Here is a 19,994-nt window from a genome sequence, read left to right as displayed (position 1 = left end):
AGAGATAATGATTAAATGAGCAAAACAAATATGTTCTTTGGAATCTTACTATTTGAAAAGGGCCTCATAAAGTTAAGTAAGCCTCAGGAACAGAAAGGAAATTTTCGCTTTAGAAAATCAACATTTGATGTGGCCTGAGGTAGTGTTAGTATCGAAATTAATTTCTTCACAAAATTAAACTTTTTATATTTGTTATAGCCACAATTATATATCATGATTGTAGATGCTGGGAAATTATTAAGAAAAAGATGCTATTTTTCATATACCTGAGTCCTAACAGGATACCAAATGAAACTGAAATTAGCTTAATTTCAAGGTGTCAGTTCCTCTGATTCTAATCTATTTTCCTACTAGCTGCCAAAATATATTCATGTTTTAAAGTAGTCCTATTCAGTCTAGGGCGATAACATCTTCAGTTGTTATTTTTTTTTTCTTTTTCTTTTTGTGAGGAAGATCGGCCCTGAGCTAACATCTGCCAATCCTCCTCTTTTTGCCGAGGAAGACTGGCCCTGGGCTAACATCCGTGCCCATATTTCTCTACTTTATATGGGACGCCGCCACAGCATGGCTTTGCCAAGCAGTGCATTGGTGCGCGCCTGGGATCCGAACTGGTGAACCCCGGGCTGCCGCAGCGGAACGCGTGCACTTAACCGCTTGCACCACCAGGCCAGCCCTTCAGTTGTTTTTATAACTAATACGATGAGATTACCTTGACTTTCATGCAGAAACTAAAAGAACGTATCACCCAAATGCATTTGGAAAAGTGATTCTTCTGAAATAAGTATTGATTATGTCTCTAGCAATACTGTTGCCTTCATTTGGCTCTTTTTCATACCTGCAGTGTGATTATACATTTCATTAACTTTAGTTGTGTTAAATAATTATATAATACGTACATATATAAATATACTTAAAATTTTGGCAAAATGCACTAAAATATAGTGTTTAGTTAGATCTGTAATATTTATGCTATGCTAAGGCCATATTATATATTATTTAGCAAAATGTTAACATATGTAACATTCCTTTTCCCAAATTCCTAATTTCTAAGAAATCAAATAGAATCAAATAGAATGTGAAGTAAGCATTTTAATAAGCTAAATACACGCTAGAGTATTCTGATATGATATATATTTAATTCAGTAAAGCCAGAGGGAATATATAGAGATGTCTTTTTAAAAAAAATCCTATACTTTTGTTGATTGTTATAGAAAGGTAGTTTTAAAAACTAGGTCAAGTGCTAATTATATTATATTTATAGATAAACCAAAAAATCAAGAGTAGTTTTAGGATTGCCTTATAACTTGACAATATAAAATGAGTATAAAATTACATTATGATTAACAAATAATATTTTCTTATAAAAGAAATTGTTATAAGCATGATGTGAATAAAGAATAATTATGGACAACCCCATTTAAGAGCATGTTTTAAAAATAATAGTAAAGGTAATTTTAAACATCTTAAATTGATAGAACGCTTTACAGATTACCAAGTAACTTTTACCTTGCTACTTTCCACGATAAATCAGAAAATTAAATAGAGTAGGTATGAATATGGTTGTCCCAATTTTGCAGGAAGAAAATGAAAATACAGAAAGATTAGGTTTTAAAAGCCTCTTATATAATAAAATTACATTTTAAATTTTGTTATTTCATAAAAATTTTTATTTAGCATCCCCTATGTATCACTATAAATGGCAGTGAAGAGGCATATAGATTAATTGTAGATCCTGACCTTGTAACAATGGAGCCAATAAATATTTTGAAATTCTATTTTGAATATGTATATTGTATCAGAATATCAATAGTATTAAAATATGACCAAAATGTTGCATGTCCTAATTTATGGGAAGCTATATATTGGATAGTATTACTTTTATAAATATGTGTCTCAATGCTAAATAGCCAGTCTACTTTAATAATTATACAATATACATTTAAAGCTGAATATCAAATTATGATTTTGCTTTCCTTTTGAAAATAAATAAAGCTTTAAAATAAATAACAAATAATAATAATTTAAAGCTTGAAAACAAATAAGAAATAAATGATAAAGCAATAAAGCTTTACTCCTAACGTTCGAAATATATTTTTAGCTTGGTCCTCAAAGTAAAGGAAATATTCTAAGACATATAATATGAGTATGAGACAATTTATGAAAACGTGTGAAAGCAAAGTCCCATTTATTGAGAATCTGCCATGTTGCAGTCACTATTCCTCTCCCGTGCACATTTCCCCTCTGGTCATAATAAATTCACTGTCCAACTCGCCCCTAGCCTAGCATGCTCTTTGTCTGGCACACACTAATTCTTCATGGTTCGACTCAGTTGTCACTTCCTCTGAAAAGCCTTCCCTAACTCTTGTCCCCCACTCTACATGAGCTGCATCTTCATTGAGCTGTCAGAGCACTTTCTGCTGACTTTTGTTATAAAGATAGTCCTAAGACTAGTTATATTTTCTTTCCTGCTAGACGTTGGGCTTGTTGTAATAAGCAAGAATGTGTTTAATCTCTGTATTAATAGAGTCTAATACAGTATCTGATGAAAATATGTAGAATTTTAAATTAATTGAATGAATTATGCAGCGTGATATCTCAGTAGCTTCTCCAGGAATAAAGATTCTTACAGTTGTTTCAGTGTATGCATTAATATACAAAGCATATAGAATGTTCTTGTTTATTTACATCTTAAACAATTTTTCTATTTTAAAAACTGAGAAAGAAGGAGGAAAGGAAAAAGTATTGAGCCGCATTCTACAGTAACTAGTGCACATAAAGTCTAATTATTTAATACTCTATAGGGAAAAAAAATGATACCCGCAAATAAATTGCTACTTCAAAATCTAATGTTGTTCAAAATAATATTCTAACATGGAACTTGAATTTAATTCTAGGGTTTCTTTTCATTTATGTTTTTAAATGCTTATACTCCTCACATAAAGATGAAGCAATATGTTATACATCATAACTCATTTTTTTCAGGTATAAGTACATATTTAATCATAGGTAAAACAATGTTTATCATCACTTATGCAAGCCACTTAAAACAATTATTGCAAAGATGAGAGGAACAAAGCAAACAATTAAGAAGGAAATATGTAAATAGAGTACTTGGTTCAATTGTGAAAAGAGACTTGTCTGCCAACCTTTTTGAGACATATTATTTAAGCTTAGTGCAATATTTGGCAGTTGCCTATCACTTCCTTGAAATTCTCATCTTTCTCCATTTGAGTTTACTAAATCTCCTAGTTTGTCTCCCACTTCCTTGAATGATCCTTTTTAGTATGCTTTGCTAGTTTCTCTTCTTGTCTAAATGGAGCTATTCTCCAAGAATCTGCCCTCTGTTTTCTTCTTTTGCACATCATCTTTGGGAAATCCCACTTCTAACTCTGACTTAAGTATCTTTTATATTCTTTAGGGTCTAAATATACAGCTATGGCCTCATCTCTGAGATCTGCCACTTACTAGCTTTAGATATTGAGCAGGATATTACTTTTTGATTCTATGCTTCAGTTTCTTCATCTGTTTAACGAACATAGAGAAATTTTCTTTTAGGATTGAGCATTAAATGAGAGAAGCACATTCACAGGCTCCCAGAATCTGTTCTTCCTCCATTTTATCATTAGGTTCCTTGTAAATTAGGACAGTTTTCCTTGACAATGTCAATTTCCTCATTCAGTTTCTTCTGTTGCCACTCTAGTCACCTATGCAAGCTTATAACCTCGGCAATGTGGTCATTCCTTCAGGGTAAACTTGTCCTCTTCAAATGCAAGTAGCTTATGGAGTAAGTGACATGCTAAATGGAAGTCAGCTATCTGTTAAAAATGGGAATTCTGTTTTATAGTTCTATTTTTCAGCCAAGCACACTGTGCACACTTAAAGACTTGGAAAGCAGGGTTGATTTTTTTTTTTTTTAGGGTACATTTCTTGATCAGATTACTTCCAAGATGACAGATTCAATCTTGCCACTTTCTGACTCAAAAATATTCCTTTGACTCAGCTGAGCATTTCAGACAGTGAGGCTCCAGCTGACTTTCTCACGTAGCAATTCTGCCTCTTATATGTTCAAAGGGCTTCAGAACTCCACATGTTCCTGGCTATATCACTCCTATATTGATCCTGACAGCAATATGTGCAGGTGTGAAAACTAAGCATTCCATATGTTTCTGGCAAGACCCTTCTCTTTTTCTCTCTCCGCTCCTCCCCTTCACCCCTGACTCATCCCAGGTCTCACATTCTCACTGTCTAAGAAACACTGAGCAGATTGGAGGAGATGGAGAGAGTGAGAGTCCAGATGACAAGGGTTGACTGGGATGTCTTGGGCTCCTTGAGGTGACTAAGGTATACAGACGAGTAAGTTCTGGGATTAGTTCTAGTGATCTTTCTAGTCAATGGTAGTTCTCAGGCTGTGAGGCCTGGGATCTGGTTGTTAGGATCCATCAGTAAATATCTCTTGTTCTTTAGCAGTGAAAAAAATCAAGTGAACTTACTCCCTTTGTTCAAAATCTAGTATATGTGGGCTGGTATTCACTTTCTGTTGTTATGTATCCATTAAACTGTAGTGTAGCTCTAAAATTACTTATTTGTTCATTACATGAATAGACAGGATATGATAATGTTTTTGCTGCGTAACATCTTTGCCAGTTTGACTTTCTGTATTATCTAGTTTCCCAGTCTCAAGCCCTCATCACCACATCCCATCCTTACTGGCTCTAGAACCAGAGACAAACAACACATGTGAAAGTTAAACCTACTTGAAATATCTATTCTTGCTTAGATTCTATGAGTAACTAATGCGTCTTCAGGCTTACACAGACTACATCTACCTGTTTTCAGGCAGCAATATGATGCTGAGCAAAAGATTGAACTCTGAATGCCTTGAATGTATAATACACATTATTGGCATACTGTTGAGTACCAGATAGGGAGGCAAATGAATAATGTTTTATTTATGGAATTAAACAAAATACTTTAAACCACTCCCTGCTCCCTTGCATTGACATTCTGACTTCTGTTTGCATTGCTGTATTTAGAATATTCCTCTAATAGAGGGACCAATAAATAAATTAAAATACATTCACAGAGTTGGTTATTGCATCATTAAAAATTACGTTCTCAAAAAATATTTAATGGCATCAGAATATTCAATTAATGTTCACTGTCATAACTGAGGCACTAAGTCCTTCTTAAATGTTTACTGGAATTTGTATTTTTTCTCTATTCCTACCAATTTCAGCATGGACTCTATAACAGATCATTGTCTTCTATGTATGAATTATATATTGTTTTCATTATCCATATAACTTCCTACTTTTTTCTAATATCCCAGCCTAAGAAATATGCTCATTTTGGGGGGTGGGGGAGATGTATGTATACATGTTTGTCCTGCTTTTGGAGTTTTGGTCCATTTTTCTTCTTTCCAAATATAGCTGGTCTGTCACAGCCCATAATAAATTCAACTCCATTTAGATTTCCCTGACTATGGCCAATTTAGTTGCTCTCTTCCTAATCCTGATTTTATCATTCTTACCTTAATTACATTATTTGACTGAATGAGGAGATATATAGGAATTTATATTATATTATAATAAAATATAGTCCTGGTGGTCTAGTGGTGTCATACTGTGGTAGCTGTGTGTCACTGTGATGCTGAAAGCTCTGCCACCAGTGTTTCAAATACTAGCAGGGTCACCCATGGTGGACAGGCCTCATTGAAGCTTCCAGACTAAGACAGACTAGGAAGAAGGGCCTGGCTACCCATTTCGGAAAATATTGGCCATGAAAACCTTATGAACAGCAGCAGAGCATTGTCTGATATAGTGTCAGAAGATGAGAGGATGACCAGGCAGGGTTCTGCTCTTCTGTACACAGGGTCACTAGGAGTTGGAACTGACTCCACAGCACTGATAACAAAAATGTTATAATATACTATATTATATATTACTTACATGTAATATATATTTATCATATTTTTGTTGGTTCCTATATAGTTACTTTGGTTCTTCTAAAAGCAAAGGTAGTATATTTAGCATTTAGAATAACATGATATCATAGGAAATAAGTGATAAATACCCTAGGAATGAATTGAATAACACTCAAAGTCTCACTGAGATTTTTCAATATTGATTAGTTATTGAATGTGAAGTAAAGCAAAAAACCATTTAAAATATCCACATTTTTATAAATTCTATTTTCATTTTTAAATATTTGAATAATCATATCCTATCTTTTAAATATTAGCCTCATAGTAACTGAGTAATCTGTGATAACTTAGATTATAGGGTCTTCACTAAGCTTTTAATTAAAAACTAGTCGGGTGAAGGGAGTGTAGACTGGTTGTTCATAACGTGAGTTTGGCACAGATATGTTTTATCAAGTCTCTAATATTTTTAAAAATGGAGTTAAATGAGTTCAGGTGAGTCATGCACTCTCTAGTTTCTCACAGTGCTGCCATCTAGCTATGGTCTTACACATGATATTTATCTATCCTTATTGTCAATACTTGCAAATGGCACCATAGCTTGGATTTGAGAAAGTGCTTTAATTTTGAAAGATACAGATACAGATATAGATATCTATATCTATTTATCTATCTATCTATAATGACACTCTATAATTATGACACTAAAATCATAGAGAATCAATCAAAGGCAATTTAGAGACCATCTTTCAAAATATTCAGTAAGAAAGAATATATTGTTTAGGGATCCAAAAGCATAGGGTGAAAATATGTCATAATTATAGACACAAAAATTAGGATAGTAATTAACTCAAAGGAGGATATAAAGGAGTGAGTTTGAAAGAAGCTTCAAATATAATGATAATATTCCATTTCTTTAATTGGATTAATGGTTCACAAGTGTTCACTGTAAACTTATTCTTTATGCCACACACGTTTTATAAATGATTTTGTACCTAGGCAATGTTTAATGAAAAGAATAAAAAGGAAAAAAAGATAGCACAAAACTATTTATATATATTTCAAAAATATACAAGAGTAAACATAGCAGTACACATCTAATATTAAAACCATAACTAAAAACAAAGGTCTAACAACACAAAAATTAAAATAGTGGTTGTTCTTAGAGAGTAAAGAATAGGGTATTATTGCAAAGAGCACCTGGTTATCTCTGATGATATTGGCAATGGTCTACTTCTTAACTGGATAGTGGGTACATGGATGGTTAACCCCTTTTAAAATTTCTCATTGTATATGTATGTCACAAATGATTTTTGATGACTGTTTTTAATATTTCACTATAATTTTTAAAAACCCTTAACCTTTCAAATGACCCATTTATGCATATCACACTGACAGAACCAAAGACAGTCCTTAGTTCTCTTGAATTCCAGTAAAGTATACTTTCTTTGCCATACAACTTAAGATCTGAAATAGTCTATGAGAATTACTTTGCACACAAACGTTAATGGATAAAATTATAAAAAATCGTCAGCCCTTGAATAACACTTGGCTCAGCCGGACTGTGTCACTTAGACTTTAATTAGAGAAGCCGAACCAATTGGAGGTATAGAATGTGTATAATAAGGGATTTGTTACAGGGATTTGACCTTAGGCAGTTGTGAGGGCTGGGAAGTGTTCGCTGAAAAGCTATTGGAACTTGATGTCCGAAGAGCAGGCAGAGGAAAGGAAGATGAATTTAAAGTAGAGGAGAGCGAGAACAGGCTGGAACCCATGAGGACAGGCCAGAATGCCTGTCTGTTCTCACTGCCTCCAGCCTAAAAGCTGGTGAAGAAGCTAAAGGAGAATCCAGAGGAAAATAAAGCCGCTGCATGCCTGCCTGCTGTCCCAAACCAAGCAATAAGTGACAAGATGTGCGAGCTACAACAGCACCTGGTAACCCTGCCCCGACTTTCTGAGCACACAGAAAGCAATGTGGCTGCTGCTTTGCTTCTGCCTTCCAAATCTCACACAAAATGTCTCTAATGCCACACTACCATGGGAAACATTTAGAGAAGGGAATTCTGGGAAACATAGTTCAGCCTAGGCGAGTTTACACTTGCAAAATCACTGTATTGACTCTTCCCTGCAAAAAGGGCTTCCAGTACTGCACTGTGTTCTGCTACATTGTAGGAGAGCTTAACACCTAACCAATCTCTGTAACCATCTTGCATCCATTACTCATCATCCAGTCAGTCTGGTTGATGGAGACCTCAACCTCCCTTCCTATACATTTTAGGCTCTCTAGTTCCTGAGATTATTCTGTCTTTGAATATTGTATATACAATGATGCTAAATTTAAAAGTTGGAATTGGTTTTTATTTGTTCTGTAAAATGTTCTACTAATTTTAATCAGCTATGGTGTGCTTTAAATAATCTATTTTCCAAATGTATATAGCTTTATAATCTTAACAAACATAAAATTCCTCTGTGATGAAGAAAGTTAGAATCTTCAAAATAAATCTTGGTTTAAAATTCAATCACTCATTGCCTGTAGTGCTAACTAGTGACTAAGTTAGACAAAGTATTTTTTTTTCATGTAATTATTCACACATGCAAAGTAAATACACACTTCTTACAATAGGGATATAGTAAAATACAACTCTATAATAGCAGAGGGTTGAGAACTGATTATATAAAAAAAATTGAACTTGATATCCATATAACATAAATGATATGTTTTTTAAACTGTTGGTTATTTGTTATGCTAGACTTATAGCGTATAAACAATTGTCAGCCTAAAATATAGTACACTAGAACAGTTAATCACAAATAGAATTGCCACAAAACCACAAATAAGCCTTTCCTTTGACCTTTCCGTTTTTGCTGTAGCCAAGCTTTTGTTAGCTCAAGTCAACACAGTAGGTATACATGATTACCCATAAGTTTAATGCATCGTTGGTTACCAGTGAGAAATCAGCTGTGTTCTTGGAGTTGTCCTTTGTGCACACTGGTGGGTGATCAGTTATCCTAATGCCTCTGATTGAACCCAAATCAGGTAGCTTACTTAGTCGAAGAATGGTTTTAGTAAGCTCTCTCTCTCTTCCTACTGCCCTCTGTCCAGATAGAAAGAGAGAGACAGAAAAAGAAAGGAAGGAAGGAAGGTAGGAAGAAAGAAAAACATAGAAAAATGAACTCTATTTCATTCTAATTCATGCAAATAAATATACATATTTGCATAAATAGATATTTATTTGCATATATGTTTGTAAAAGGAAACTAAGCCTCTGATTTTTTTCAATAAGTTTTGTCAGAATTGTGTTAATGTAATAATTCAGAGATATTTTAATTAATGCATGTGTGTATTTATTATTTTTGTAATGGTATTTAAAACATTAAACACTCAGATTACTTTCTTAGTTTAGGAGAATACGTATAAATTGTGATGAGAAAGTGACTATAAAAATGATTCTGGTTTAGTCAAAGAAAAATGGACACAAAAAGAATGTCAACCAAGAGTATGCAATTATAATCTAAATATAGTTTTAATCCCTGGTATAATATACATGAGTTTAGTTGCCACATTGCTATTTATGGAAATGTCTGTTAATGTAGTTTACATTATATAGAAACTTACATTAAGAGCTCCAAATGAGTGAAACAGAGACTTCATGTGGGTATTTAGGGGCACTGGGGGTCTTACAGAAATAAGCATACACATAAAAGAAGGGATGAGTAGAGTTATGACCACAAATTAATTTAGACGTAGGAATGATAACCCCAGTACAAGTTCCTAACAGTATCCAATTTTCTATTAGGATTCATTATTGATTCCTACCCTTCATATTCAGTAACTCCATTGGAAATTAATATTTAAATTGCCTGCTTGTTTTTTCTTATTTGTTGTGTTCTAATACATTCTGATATAATTGTTGTATCTACATAGGAAGTAAATGAGAAAGAACCCCAATCATTCAATTATGTTTTTCAGATATGAGTTATTCTTGTTTCACTGATTGTAAAAGGAACAAAAATACTAAGGAAGTGATACATTCTAGTCAAAAGATTGTAGTAAGAAAAGGACCTGACACATATCTCATTCATTTTTAGGAGGGACAGAGTAAGAATAGAAGTACCACAGATGCATCATTGCGTACACTTGTAAAGTGCAATCTCATGCCTGATCACAGATTTCTAATATCCTGATTGTGGAGTCTGAACAACTGATTGTGTAATCTGAAAAAAGAGTACATCAGCTGTGAATTCAGTCCTTTTCCCTTTTGCAGAAGACAAAAGGAAATAAATTTAAAATTTAATAAGCAAAAAATCTGATTTTCAGGATGTCAGATTGACTTGTGAGAGTGTCTGGGCCTTAGATAAAATAGAACACCCTAATGCTGAGACTGTGAGTGACATTGATAAAAGTGACAAGTTGCAGGTACTGTTGCGCCCCAATTTTTGGATCTGTTGATGAATAACAGTGATTGCTAAGCAGATTATTAGTGTAGTTATTTCTCAGCTTAAAAAAATAACATTCTGAATGATAAGCAAATAAGCAGGAAAGCAAAAGCTGTGTAAAATTTTTATTATTGACTCAAAAGCTTCCTAGTAGGCAGGAAACTTGATAGTATTATGGTACCTAGCCTCTGGATTGCTTGGTTTTCATTTACAGAATTTTGAATAGGGGCCATCCAGTCTCTGCTTAAATACTACTACTGATGGAAACCATATGAGCTTCCAAATCAGTCCAGTTGGTCTTTTAATGAAAATTCATGTTAAAATGCTATTAAAGTTTCTCAGATACAAATATGAATGCTTGTGTAGGTTTTGCAATGATCACTTCTCTACCATTTTAAGTCTAACGGCAGACTTTCAACCTGCTGCAGGTCTTATTGTCATGCATCAGAAAAGATACTTAGAAAAATAAATAGACAGGCCTGAAGTTCTGAGATTTTTCTTAATGGTATTGCTGCTATAGTTACAGGTGAAAAGTTATATAAAGCAAATTGCTTATTGATGGAAAAATGCTGAGTAGCACAGCAGCATCCTTTTTCTGGGGTTTTATTGCCTTCGTTTCCTACTTTCCTCTTAAGATTAATGGATTTTTGGAACATTGTTTCGCTTTGAACAAGCCCTGATGATTTGATGTTAAAGTAAATACATCTTATTAACATATAGTAGCTGACAATTGGATATGTTCTAGTATGTTGTAATCAACAGGGAGTTATTTATTTATTTTTTACCTAAGACCATTCCCATTTTATTTTTATTTTATTTTCTTTATTGATGTCATAATAGTTTATAACATTTTGAAATTTCAGTTGTACATTATTGTTTGTCACTCACCATATAAATGTGCCCCTTCACCCCTTGTGCCCTCCCTCCAACCCCCTTCCCCCTGGTAACCACCAAACTGTTCTCTGTGTTAATCTTCCACATATGAGTGAAATCATACAGTGTTTTTCTTTCTCTGTCTGGCTTATTTCACTTAGCATTATACCCTCCAGGTCCATCCATATTGTTGCAAATGGGACGATTTTGTCTTTTTTTATGGCTGAGTAGTATTCCATTGTATACATATACCACATCTTCCTTATCCAATCGTGAGGCATTAGGCACTTGGGTTGCTTCCACTTCTTGGCTATAATGAATAATGCTGCAATGAACACAGGGGTGCATAAGCCTCTTTGGATTGCTGATTTCAAGTTCTTTGGATAAATACTCAGTAGTGGGATAGCTGGATCATAAGGTATTTCTATTTTTAATTTTTTGAGGAATCTAACATGGAGTTATTTTTGATACACTATTTTTGTTCACCAGGATTTTCCCTACTAGGAGATGAATTTTGATATCCTGGTTTTTTTTTTTTTTTTTTTTTTTGTTGTGAGGAGATCAGCCCTGTGCTAACATCCGCCAATCCTCCTCTTTTTTTTTTGCTGAGGAAGACGGCCCTGGGCTAACATCTGTGCCCATCTTCCTCCACTCTATATGGGAGGCCGCCACAGCATGGCTTGCCAAGCAGTGCGTCGGTGCGCGCCCAGGATCCGAACCAGCGAACCCCGGGCCACCGCAGCGGAGCGCGCACACTTAACCCCTTGCGCCACCGGGCCGGCCCCGATATCCTGGTGTTTAATGTGAAGCACCTAATATAAATGTGATTGGTCTCATAGTATAGAGTCTTCTGAATTTATTTAATGCATTTAATAATAATATGGATGAAATATAAACTTTTATTATGTTTTATACCATTAGGAGATATTTATACTGGAAATAAAATATATTTTAAAAGCACAGAAAAACAAATGGAAATAGTCTGAGAGCATTCATGACGATGACTAGTATGTTTAAAAAAAGCCTCCATAAGTATATATATTTTATATTTTTCTATGTAGTAAACTCAGTAATATTATAGAAATGCCTTCAGTTTATATATATATAAATTACATATAATACCTCATATTATATATAATATATACTCATTTTCTGATTGTCATGCTTACTGTCTTTATATGGAAATATTTGAAAGATAAAACCATAACTCATTTGATATTTCACCTAAGGCAAAATATGAATAGTCACATGTTTCACAATTGTAACAGTTACAGGAAAGGTTAATGGTAAGTCTGGTAAAATCTTTTCAGCTAGTAAAAGTCATATATCACAGTGATATATTATGCATTGAATTTTTATATAATTAAGGAATCTTAATTTATCTCCAGATTGCTACTGGACTGGAAATATTATGAGTATTTAATGGTGTGGCTATTGAGGAACTAAATGTGCAGATAACATTTTTTGGACCTAGAAATATAATAATTAAATTCCTGAATGCAGTGATACGAAAATCTTTGGGATTACTTTTAATAAAGAGTTCAAAAAATTTGTGAACCACAGATTTGTACATCTTCTTATGTGTTATAGAGTATTTCTTAAATTGTTTTTTGTGAAGCAAATTTTTCTAGTAATTGTGTTTGTATTTAATAAAGATTGATAATGACGATGACCCGTTTTGTCCAAAATGAACTTTCTTGAAAATTCATCTTTACTCTTTTTACTCATTGTCAAAATTTGATCAATTTTGCTTTTCTCATTTCTCCTTTTGATTTTACCCTAGCCTCTGTGTTTTCCTATCCTCTCTCTTAATGAACAAAACTTAAATTTACATGTTTAAAGAAATATAACATTTTTGATGTTACTATTTTTTCCCTCTTTCAATTCCATATTGATATTATAATTTCCTCTGCTTGCTGAATTTGTTGGCATTCTAATTTTGGTTCTAAGGCTGCATAAAGAAGAGACACACGTATGAGACCACCAATTTAGCATTTCTCATTGTCTGGTGAAAAAATACTGTTGTGTGACTCACAATTTATCAAATTCCTTATGTTCTAAAATGGATTTATCAGAAGATCCTGTTAAATCCATCACATCCTCTCAATTTCTCTTATTTTTTTTTTTTTACTGCATATTATACTTATTTTGACCTATGTCTTATACCCTCTACTTGAATGTGAGTTCCCTGATGAAATAGGCCTTTCACATACACTTTCCAAATGGTATATATATTCCATAGATATAAATAGAATAGATATACACAGAATGGATACGTAAGTGAATTATGTTGTCATAATTATTTGACATAATAGTGACATCAGTTTCCAAATTAATTTTGGTGACAATTAGTCAAAGTGTAAAGTCAAAAGAATTAGGCTTGACCTTATAATCTTATTCAGGATGCAAATAATCATGCAATCAAGAAACCAAGTATAGCAACATCATGTTCAAAAATTACAAAATAGCAGTGATTAGAAATATTGGGTTTAAATGAATATGGATGGGAATTTAAGCAAAACATGGATTTGAACTAGCCAATGAGGCTCTCAGGGTAAGACCCTTTTTCTCTTACATTGACACTATTGCCTTCTCTTTGCCTTACAGACCTTAGTAGTGTGTGGGTTATCACTGCTTGTAGGTTTATCAAGCATTATTTTAAATCAGGAAGATGAAGTGTTTTATGTGACATAATAGATTATACCTTTTATCCTCTTACCTAAATTTCAAAATATGAAAGTAATGAGTATACTACTCATATAAATAGTCACTATGTTTATTTTCTCAACATATTTTACTTTTTACAAGAGCTGTGTACCATTGTGGTATATGCTATAAGTAGCAAGAGATGACAACTTTGTAAGAATCATTTGTCCCAAAAACTCGGATAGAATAATCACACTTTTATAATTGACAAGAATTTCCAATTGGATGAAACCTGTATTCCTGGTATATTAAATATTTCCTAACTTATTTACATTAGGACATGCCCTGATAGGAATGCTTAACACATATCTGCATTTGATTTTTAGAATCCACATGACAAAATGGCAGAATGATGCCACTATTTGTGTCTGTTCTTGCTTTTAAAAATGTCAAGCTCTGAATGAAAATATCCTAAGATGTGGCTCAACCAAGTAATGGTTTTTAAAATCACAGCACAGATTAAGATTGATTTTCTGTAGGTATCACGGAAGTGCCTCCTCCAGAGACTATTCAACACAAGGGCTGGAGCTTTTAGTATTTGACATAAGGGACTCAATCAGTTTCTTTCCTAAGACTTTTATGTAAAGTTACTACATAAAGAAGCCACAATTCACCATAGAGCTACTTGGACATGAAATTAAGAAGGGAATGGGTATTTGATGATCATACACACACAAAACAAACGAATCCATATACGTACTAGTGTTTTATAGACAGCATTTTACTGAAGTTAAATAATTGACTTTTGTCTTTACTGTTTTAGATCAGCAAACAAGGATTATAATGGCTTACAGATTGCAAAACAGTCATTATTATTAAGCAACACTTTCTATGTCTAAAGACATTGGAAGCTAAAGTAAGAAATGAAACTTAGATCTCTAATAATATTCTAAAACAAGTGATTTTTTTCTCTAAATAATTTAAACTATGCAACTGGAAAGAGTGATCCAATATGAAAAGCAATTTGAAATTGATCTTCTCAGAAGACAATGCAACATATGAAAGCAATACTGTTTGTATGACCCTCCAACCATACGCCTTACAGAATAGGTACTCATTAAATGATAGCAATTAGAAGCCTCATGGATAGCCTCTATTTCTTACATTATAATAGGTATAATGTAAGAAAAAATACAACATACATCAATAAGGGAGGAATTCTGCAATATTATTAGTCTAACATATCTGTCTCCCGTGTGATCATTTGTATGTGTTATGAGGGAGTAGTTTTCAGTCTTTAGTCTGCAAAAGAATTAACCAACAGTTTATTTAAAAGGCAAATCCTCCTTCTCCTACCCCAGGATCCTGCTAAAATAGTTTTGTTGTAGTTCCTAGGAATTTGCATGTCTAAAGACCACCTCAGTTGATTTCCTGCAGGTGCCCATGGATTATACTGAGCAGCAGAGATATGAGGAACTGTTTTAGTCAGCCATTCAGAAAACTCTGGGGAAAAAGATACGAAACAGTTGGAGCCTGTGAATGCTTCTTGCTCATTTGTGTGAGAAATGTGAATATTATTAAGAATGAAATTATTTTTTAATCCTAAAGCAGATAATTATGCACAAGTGATTCTTGAAAACTCTACATGTGCCTTGTAACGTTCTACTCTGGCAGATAAAGCTACACTTGACCCAAGTCAAGAGATAGGAGATTATAGACTAAATCCTAAAAGAACTTTTGATTAATTGGTTGTTGAAAGAAAATTACTATGAAATTTAATAGTTTTTGAATAAATGTATGATGGCAATACTAATTTGGAAGGCACCAGGCTTAAAAATAGTTCTATTTGGAACATATGCAGATTTTTCACCAAAAAAAATGGGTATTCCCCAGGGTCCATCTTTAATGCAAACTCTTTTTCTTTTTCTTTTTTCTGGTGAGAAGAGTGAATTGCTAATCTCTAGGAATTCCTCATATTTTTAGGTTTCAAATAGTCTTTTTGCAGTCTTCTGTAAAAGTCACTATTTGATTGATTTAGAAAACAATGACCCACCTTCTCCATATACAGAAAATCAACTAGGCATTGCCAAATGCTAATCTTGGTAAATGTACCAAAACATACATTATAATGTAGTTAATCTGTTCATTGCTATTTTATTGCAGATTCAAGAATGGCTTTGTTTAAACTGCCAAACGCAGAGAGCAATATCAGGACAGCTTGGCGATGTAGGCAAAATGCCACCGACACAGTCAGGACCAAAAGCCTCTCCTGTGCCTGTCCCGACAGAGCAGCCTTCTCAGAAAACAGCCCTGCCTGCCCAAGTAAAAGTGAAAAAGAAGGAACAAGAAGTAAAAACAGAAGCTGAAAAAATCACTCCAGAAAAAGTACAAGAAACACCTTCAATTGAAAAAATTCCCCTTAGGGTAACCACAGATCAAAAACAAGAAGAGAGTAAACTAGAGAAAGACAAAACTTCAGCCCCTCAAGAAAAAAAGCCATCCCCTGAAGACAAAAAGCCACTCCCAGAAGAAGAAAAGCCAACCACTGAAGAAAAAAAGCCAGGTCCTGAAGGAAAAAAGCCAACTCCTAAAGACAGAAAGCCAATCCCTGAAGACAAAAAGTTACCCCCAGGAGCAAAAACATCAGCCCTAGAAGAGGAACAGAAACCTGACTTACTTAAAACTCAAGTACAAATTGCCGAAGAAAAACCTGAACGCAGAGTGGCTCCACAGGCAGTGCAAGAAAAGAAACCACCACAGACCAAGATGGAGGATTTACCATCTGGCACACCTCCGAGTCGGCCAAAGGAGGATGATGAGATGACTCACAAAGTAAAAGAACGGCCACAGGCAGCATGCACAGCAAAGCCTGATCCGGTGGAACCTGGGAAAGAAAAAACAGTAAGTTATGTTTTCCTAACTTTGCACAGTTTTACGTGTGTAATTTACTAATAACTGTTACCTAAGTACACAGAGTTCTTAATGGTAATTATGTAAGTGAAAGCCTTTAATTAATGGCATTTTCAGAAAAGTGTAACAAGTGTTTGCTGAAATGAAGAACTTTGGCTTTTTGACAGCTTAATCTAATTTAAATAAAGCATAGATATGAAATTAATTTTTCTAGCTCTTATGCCTAGTATATATCAAAATCCTATAGAGTGATAAAGAAGAGTTTCTTACAATTTTAAGTTATTTCTTTTTCTCTCCACTATGAACATAAAATCAATATCCCCCTTTAACATAAAATAATGTGTTGTTGTAAGTTTCTATTCACTTAGCCACTTGGTTAAGCAAGAGTCAACAAGTTTCTTCTCACTTCAAGTCTTTTAAGATGTGGTCAGCCATAAAATGATTAAATAATTGTGACTGCAAAAAAAAAAAAAAAGCGTGGCTAAAATTCAGGACAAAAATCATTTTTAAAAAAGTTTATTTTAGTATTTAGCGTGATTTTAATATACATACGTAATGTGTTCTGTTCAGAGTTTTTTTCAATGTGTTTAATATGTAAAGGTTACTTACAATCCAAGCATAATCTGGAGTTACATATTCTTTTCTTTTTTTCTTTAGTGGAAACTTTTAAGAGTACCCCATCTTATATTTGCTCAAGCAATAATACATTTTTAGGGGAACTCTGATTTTTTGTAGAGCTCCAAGAGATCTTATATCATATCTGACTGAATACTTTTAATTCACAGATGACAGTGATGACTTGCAAGAAAATGAAATGATTTATTAGTATTAAAACTTAATATTAAAACTCTAATTAGAACCTATAGTCCATCCCGACTCTGGTTCAGTTGTTTTTTTGTTTACAGTTTTAACACATGGTTACTAACCTATCTCTGGTATATGATGCGTCACTCATTAAATAAATCCTGGCCTCCCTTTGTTGTATAAAAGAGTTTAGTAGCGTCAGAGAAAGCAGATGCCCGTTTCCTCTCCATCCTAATGGCTGGATCTAGCCATCACCATCACCACCATCACCTGTTGCTTCTCCTAGCTAACCAGTTTGCATAACTTGCTGCTTTTTACCGTTTCTCCCTTTGTGAATCTGTCCTTGACTATCATCACCCTTCCCTTTTTGTTCTCTTTTTGCCGTTATGATCACCCCTTATGAGTTCTACTTTGATTATCTTTATTGCTCTCTCTTCCCAATCTCCATATGGTGAGATTTTCCTGTTTTTCTTTGAGTTCTGTCTTCTTTCCTCTTAGGGGAGCCACATGAACAATTCTTAAATCTACTTATGCACCTTCTGCCCCTATTGAGTGTCAGATCTGCATTTTCAAATACTCAGTAGGTCATTCTACTTCCAAGCCTCACTGTAAACTGGAACTCAGCATTGTTTGAATCTTATCCACAATAAGATATAATAATCTATAGAAGCAGTTTCTGCTTCTTTCTATTTCTGATAATAGCACCATCATTCGCCCTGTCTCTAGTCTCCCAGTCACTAATCTGAGTAATCTGAGGTTTCTTCTTACCTGCCCTTTGCTCTCCACATCCAGTTTATCACACTTCTGACCATTGGCTCCTATTCCTAAGGACACTATTGAACTTACGGCCTTCAAGACCTTTCACCAATGATTTGAGTAATCTAATTACTGGCCACTATGCCTTCTCTTTCTCCCCTCTCCAGTATATAGTTGTCGGATAATTATTTTTCAGGGTTCAGATAATTTAACTGTATCACTCAGATATTTCTAATGATTCTCTATTGCTTGTTAAATATAATCTAAACAAGAAGTATCCAAATATTTTGTGAATGCACTACTATTTCTTTTATTTTACAGCTTTATCACTTTCTTTTTATCATTTCCTTTTATCACTACTTTTTCTTTTATTGTACATCCTCATTATGTGTATATTTATTTGTTTCTAAATTAAATGTATGCACTAAGTTACTAATATGCTACTTACAGTATAAAACATTCACAATAAATATGTCAGTAAAATAAACTCAAATTACCATTTTTATTATATTTATTTAAATGTAGATACGTTTCATCATATTAAAATATAATTAATAATAGTATTTTAGAGAGAGCATTGATTGTGCTTTAATATTTTTGAAAATCTTAGTCTGAAATTTTATGACAGAGTTATTTGAAATTTAGCTAAGTTAAGCTTATTTTGATATTTTGATATTAATGACTATCCATAACAAAAAAAGATAACCCAAAGGATATGCCAGAAAAGGAAGAAGTGGATCAAAGATTGTGCTTGCCAAGTTTTCCTACCTGTTTTCTAAGTTTGGAATGGAAAACAATTTTTTTTTTTAAATTGTGGAAATTCCACAAATAAATGTTAATCTTCCCTGATACCAGTCAATCATTTGTTCTTGCTAACAGTCAGAAAATGTGGTGTTTTAAAATATTTTTTTTTGAACAAATGGCTTTATAACCCACTGGAGTTCTTCATCTGGGAGGTTTATAAGCAAATTAAAATATTCTGTTTAAAGTTTGTTAAATAAGGAGATATGGCAGCTTTAAAAAATGACATATGTCGTTTTGTGTAGTGTAATTACATGATGATTTCCAAATATCTATCTTCAAAGGACTGTTTCCACATCATAATTTACTTAAAGAGACTGCTAGCATTTTTTTTTCCTAAGTGCTTAATAGGTAGCATATTGCTGATAACCAGGGTTTACTTTCTTCCTAAATATCTAATACGTAGTATATTACTGATAACCATTTGTCATCACCAAAAAGGTGAACAACTTTGAGATTCTTCTACTTTTGTTAAAAGAGAATTAAATCTTCACATTCTACCACTTTTAAAATTAATTTCCCATGAGATAATCAGTAAACCTCTGTGGTTAAAATAAATTCATAGTTATTCTCTATCGCAATACAAAATATTAAAGATATTCTTCAAAATATGAAGGTCTCATTAGTATACAACATGTGCCACATGTGTAATGTCATGAGGCACTCTGTCCAGTTCTGGCTTACTTGTAACAGATGCAGTAAATGAGTGTCACACATACTGCTATCTTTGTGACCTTACCCTTTAAAAAAAAATAATTCCATTCAGAAAAGTCACTTCTCGGTATTTAATATACAGTTTTTTCATTAAAAAATATATATACTTTTTTTAAACAAATCACTCAATATT

At 33.4% G+C, this 19,994-nt stretch overlaps 1 protein-coding gene across 1 annotated transcript in view; it reads left to right on the top strand.

Moving 5' to 3' along the window:
- Window positions 1-19,994, top strand: part of PCLO (piccolo presynaptic cytomatrix protein) — a 397,103-nt gene that overhangs the window by 176,129 nt on the left and 200,980 nt on the right. Inside the window, 1 exon segment of the mRNA XM_087445431.1 lies at window positions 16,040-16,777. Within this exon segment, the coding sequence (XP_087301557.1) occupies window positions 16,040-16,777 (738 nt within the window).

Source organism: Ceratotherium simum, chromosome 1 (genome assembly GCF_057802395.1).
Source record: "Ceratotherium simum simum isolate JZ-2026a chromosome 1, ASM5780239v1, whole genome shotgun sequence".
NCBI classification, from domain to species: domain Eukaryota; kingdom Metazoa; phylum Chordata; class Mammalia; order Perissodactyla; family Rhinocerotidae; genus Ceratotherium; species Ceratotherium simum.
Note: the sequence above shows the minus strand (reverse complement) of the source record. Positions and strands in the feature narration are given on the sequence as shown.